Genomic DNA, 5,943 nt, shown 5'->3' with positions numbered 1-5,943 from the left:
AAATACATGAAATAATTTTGCTTTAAAACAGTATAATCATGACCTCTTGGGGAAAAGGCTGTTAGACAGAAATTTCTAATCACATATGTCACAGTAGATCTCTTAATGATGATTAAATTTTGTAATTCATAGCATTCCACTATGTTAATGTCCACATGTGTAAAAATTAATCATGTTATTATATACTTTCCTGGTAGTGATCACCACCACATGGTACCTGGCAATAATACAGGAATTTCACACTTTATTCTGCTGGGATTTTCAGAGGAACCAGAACTGCAGCCCATCATATTTGGGCTTTTCCTCTCCATGTACCTGATCACAGTGTTTGGAAACCTGCTCATCATCCTGGCTGTCATCTCAGACTCCCACCTCCACACACCCATGTACTTATTCCTCTCCAACCTGTCCTTTGTAGACATCTGTTTCACCTCCACCACCATCCCAAAGATGCTGTGGAACATTCAGAAAAAAAGCAACATTATCACCTATGAAGGCTGCATCACGCAGATGCATTTTTTCTTATTATTTGGAGCATTGGACACTTTCCTCCTGGCAGTGATGTCTTATGACCGGTTTGTGGCCATCTGCCACCCCCTGCACTACACAGTCATCATGAATCCCCGGCTCTGTGGACTGCTGGTGCTGGTATCTTATATTATGAGTTTCCTGTGTTCCCTGTTACAAAGCTTTACGGTGGTGCAGCTGACCTTTTGTCCAGGCAAGAAAATCCCCCACTTTTTCTGTGAAATCAGTCAGGTTATCCAGCTTGCCTGTTCTGACACTTTTCTTAATAACACTCTGATGTATTCTGCAATTGGGCTCTTTTGTGGTGGTCCATTCATTGGGATATGTTACTCATACTCCAAGATAGTTTCTACCATACGAGGAATCTCACCAGCTCAGGGGAAATTTAAAGCATTTTCTACATGTGCATCACATCTCTCCATTGTCTCCTTATTTTATGGTACAGGCTTTGGAGTGTACATTAGCTCTGCTGCTACTCACAGATCACATTCAAGTGCGACAGCCTCGGTGATGTACACTGTGGTCACACCCATGCTGAACCCCTTCATCTACAGTCTGAGAAATAAAGACATAAAGAGGGCTCTACGAAGATTCTTTGGGATGGCAGATATAAAAAGACCAATAGTTATGAGGCTGAAGAAGTGTTGGTTATTGTAGGTCCCAAATCATTAGAGGCAGAAGTTTTGATTCTTGATCAGATTGTGGAAAGAGCACTTGTTCCTTATATTTATTGCCTGGTCTTTCCATTTCTTTGATTTAAACTTTTCCATACAATGTAAGTAACTTGATTAAGCTTTCTCTTCTTTCCAATATATGGACATTTTCCCATTTTCTTCCCATTTTTCTAATTTCCTTAATTTTTTTCATGAACATGGTTGAGAAACATTTGGAAATTTCCATTTATTTCACAGGAAGATTTTCATTTCTTATTTTTTTTAAATGGCATCTATCTTCCCAAGTAAGTTTTTTTCTTTTCTTTTCTTTCTTTCTTCTTTTTTAAATTTTCAATAAAGAATCATCATGGGTTGCATTACTCACATGGAAAAACTACACTTGATAGCTCAAATAACTTACATAATTCAGCTGCAGAGTAAAATCTGAAACCAATGTTTTTACTTTGACTCTAAATTTTTTTCTATATCATTACCTTAACTGGTCTTCCTGATAATGTTGACTTTATTCATGCTAGTAAGTTTTTTTTAAGCTCTTTGTTGCAGTATAATTTCTTTACACAGTTGTGCCAGTTTCTGCTGTACAACAAAGTGAATGGTGCTAAGTTTTATACCTGGTCTCCTGGTGTTATATACTTATTCAGTCTGTGTAGCTACCATAGATACTTATAAAAAAATGATCATCAAATATGTATCTCCCAGTAGAATCTATGTTGAAAGGCAAATGTGAATAAATAAATTGACCTAATAAGGTCCAATTGTCAGAGATGACATTAAATATGTGGTAGCAAAATTCTAAACCTCACATTTCATTACTGTGTAAACAATTTATTTCCATCTGTACATCTACTCACTGAGGTGTGGAAGATTGGTATCCATGTGCAAGGTGGTTTGTGCACTGGAGTGAATGATTGGTTGGTGTGTTTTAAGTTTTTTGTTTGTTTGTTTTCCGGGATCATTGTTTCTGGCTTCAAAAATTCCTGTGCTTCCTGCACTTATGACTCTCCCATTGCTCTGAACAAAGGATCTCCTCTTTGCTAAATTTTGTCATAACCCCTGAAGAATCAGAGGCAGTGAATGAACAATATCAAGGTAAACCATTACATACCTCCTTCCTGCTCAGGAGTCTTCAGTCTTCATGATCAAAGGATGACTCACAAGAAAGTGTAAATTTCTCCTCATTCATGTGATTCAACATCATCACGCATTTCTGCATAACATGAATGTCCTTCCAACATCTCCAAGTTCCCTGGAAGAGAACCTTAGAGTAGCCAATTGATAGTCTAGCTATCTGAAATAAATATAAATAATAATCATGCATATTGTCTCCAAATCAAAACACATGCCAAAAATAAAAAAAAAGTAGATCATTATATCTGCTCTCATTGTACTTTGCTTTGATTGTTATATCAGTTACCTATTGCTGCATAACAAGCTGTCCTAAAAATTGCAATGTCTTTATTATCAAATGGAATTATATGGTTGGAGTCATTCTGATCACTGTTCAGATACTCATGAGTCCATACAGCTTTGAGTCTCTACATTGTGTACATTGTATATGATCTTATCACTGCAGTGTGCTCACTCTACATCAAGGTGTTCACCTGACATCAATGAATGCAAAAATAATAGACTTACAACAAATCCCCAGCGGGTGAACCACACTATCTATATCTATGTTAGATACTGGTTGTGTCCCACGTGTATCATCTTGATTCTTTTATTTTATGAGATTTCTCAACTAAACTACAAACTGCCAGCTCCTGGAGTTATTTGCCCAAGAGCTTTATCTGAAAAACAGCATTTTCTGGTCAACCTCTGCCAATTTGCATGACTATCTAATAGTTGCAGTGAAATAACACCCCCTGCAATGTATTTCTTCTAATATAGCAAGCCGACACAAGACCTCTAAAAATTCATTAAGATTTTACACAAAATATTGTCTTCTTGTATGGTGGTCTTTTCTAGGCAAGCTGTTTCTCACATCCATGTCTCTCATTGGAGGCATCTGGCTTTCTTTAGGTTTCAGACTAGTTGGCATCTCTGGCGTCACGCCTCCCCTGAGGTGGAACAACTCAGTGCCAAGAGAGACTTTTTGTCCTAGGATTTCTCCCACAAAAAAAAAAAAAAAAGTGAGAGCATATGATTGACAGCCCAGCTTCCCCAGCTGTGCTGAAGACCCAGTTCTTTTATGCCCATCCAGATAACTGAAGTTTACTATATGACAACGGTGTGGGGAGAGACTGGAAGAACAGCAGCCAGGACTCTGAGGGCATCAAAGTTGAGCAGATTCTAACGACTGAATCACAGTCTCCACCAGGAAGCCCTGCAGTGAGCCACTAGGAACCCTCACCTCTGGATCACTGCAGCTGGTCTACAGGCATCCTGAACAGTCAATGCACTTCACCTAGAGCTGTATTCCGCACCATGGAAGGCTCTCTGTGCATGCTCCTGGGTGAGGTTTTGCAGAAGGCTGGTGAACACGTGCATAAATCCAGCCAAACTCTAATAGGATGGGAGAAAGCATACAAATTTCAACTTCTATCACCATTCTCAGTAAAGCAAACAGGAGGGTGTCAAGACCCTGACCGACTTTGCAGGACCAGAGAAAGTATAAACTTATGAGGAACCCCCCCCCCCCCACCCAAATAAGAGGAAAAAAGAAGTGTGGAGCAGGCATATGCATAGAAAACTTCTGACAATGCATCAGAATTCCTAACAGGGCTGGGGGAAAGTCTTTATCTCCTGAGCAGTCAGCAAAGACTGGAGGAGGTAACTGCTTCCTCATATATGAGTAGAGCAATGAAAATTTCAAAGGATCATATAAAAATCCTGGGCATGTGAACAGACAATGAACAAAGCCTCCCAACAAAGAAAAGTCCAGGATCAGATGGTTTCACTGGTGTATTCTACCAAACATTTATAAAATGAATGCCAATCCCTCTCAAACTTTTCCAAAAACTTCAAGAGAAGTGAACACATTCCAATTCATTTTTGAGGCAAACATTACCCTGATACTAAAGTCAGATAAATATATTACAAGAGAAAAAATGAGAAATTCTCTGTAGTTTAATTTGCATTTGCTTCATGTCATCAAGGAAGTTTTCATGTGCTTATTGAACACTTGTATATGTTTTGTGGGAAAATGCCTTTCAATATCATGTGTACATTTTAAAAAACTATTGATGTGTAATTGACATAAAATTACATTAATTGAATGTATAAATAAATGTGATGTATCTGTAGAATGGAATATCATTTGGCCATAAGAAGGAATGAAGTGTTTAATAATACATGCTTCAACATGCATGAATCTTGAAAACATTATTCTGAGTGAAAGAAGACAGTACAGAAGTCCACAAGTTATATGATTCCATTTATTTGTAATGTCCAGAATAAAGAAATTGACAGACAAATGCAAGTTAGCTGCTAAGGGCTGGGGGGAATGGGGAAGACATACACAAAGGATGTGGAATTTATTTATTGATTTATTTATCTATTTATTTATTTATTTTTTATCTTTATTGGAGTATAATAGTTTTACACTGTTGTGCCAGTTTCCACTGTACAACAAAGCAAGTCAGCTGTATTTATACATATATCCCCATATGCCCTCCCTCTTGAGCCTCCCTGCCATCCTCCCTATCTCACCCCTCCAGGTCACCACCAAACATCGAATTGATCTCCCTGTGTTAGGCAGTTACTCACCACTAGCTATCTATTTTACATTTGATAGTATATAAATGTCAATACTACTCTCTCACTTTGTTCCAGCTTCTCCTTCCCCACCTCCCCTTTCCCTTAGGTCTGTTCTCTACATCTGCATCTTTATTCTTCCTCTGCCACTGAGTTCATCAGTACCATTTTTTCAGATTCCATATACATGAGTTAACATATGGTAATTGTTTTCCTTTTTCTAGATTACTTTGCTCTGTATGACAGACTGTAGGCCCATCCAACTCACTACAAATAACTCAATTTCATTCATTTTTATTGCTGAGTAATATTCCACTGTTTATATGTGCCACATCTTCTTTATCATCTGTTGATGAGCATTTAGGTTGCTTCCATGTCCTGGCTATTGTAAATAATGTTGCAGTGAACATTGTGGTACATGTGTCTTTTTGAATTATGATTTTCTCCTGGCCTATGTCCAGAAGTGGGATTGCTGTGTCATATGGTAGTTCTATTTTTAGTTTTTTAAGGAATCTCCATACTGTTTTCCATAGGGGCTATGCCAATTTACATCCAAACCAACAGTGCGGGAGGGTTCCCTTTGTAAAGGATGTGAAATTTATTTTTGAGGTGATGGAAAACTTTTAAATTGATCATTGCACATATCTGTGAATAAACTAAAAAACAATTGTACATTTCAAAATAGTAAATTGTATGGCATGTGAGTTATATCTCAATAAAGCTGCTTTTAAAAGTCTATTTATTTTAAAGAAGAAGAAAGAAAATTACAGGCCAATATCCCTGATGAATATACATGAAAAATCTCTAAAGAAAATAATGGCAAACCAAATTCAACAGCACTTTTAAAGGATCATACCCCATGATCACATAGCATATATCTCTGCAATACAAGGATAGTTCAACAGAAGCAAATCAATAAACGTAATACAGCACATTAATAGAATTAAATGTAAATATCATACAGTATCAACATAGATACAGAAAAATCATTTGACAAAATTCAACATTCTTTCATGGTAAAACTCTGCCAAAGTGAGTATGGAAGGAA

General features: G+C 37.3%; 1 protein-coding gene across 1 annotated transcript; it reads left to right on the top strand.

Annotated features, from left to right (window-relative positions):
* Positions 1 to 309: 309 nt before the first annotated feature.
* LOC130836327 (olfactory receptor 7A10-like) lies at positions 310 to 1,185 on the top strand. Its single transcript, XM_057708381.1, has one exon. The coding sequence runs from the start codon at positions 310 to 312 to the stop codon at positions 1,183 to 1,185; it is 876 nt and encodes a 291-aa protein (XP_057564364.1).
* Positions 1,186 to 5,943: the final 4,758 nt, after the last annotated feature.

Source organism: Hippopotamus amphibius, chromosome 15, assembly GCF_030028045.1.
Source record: "Hippopotamus amphibius kiboko isolate mHipAmp2 chromosome 15, mHipAmp2.hap2, whole genome shotgun sequence".
Taxonomy (NCBI): Eukaryota; Metazoa; Chordata; class Mammalia; order Artiodactyla; family Hippopotamidae; genus Hippopotamus; species Hippopotamus amphibius.
This window is presented reverse-complemented; position numbering and strand designations above follow the sequence as displayed.

Coding starts and splice junctions, on each gene's coding strand:
- LOC130836327 (XM_057708381.1), top strand. CDS start 310: ATGTACCTGATCACAGTGTTTGGAAACCTGCTCATCATCCTGGCTGTC.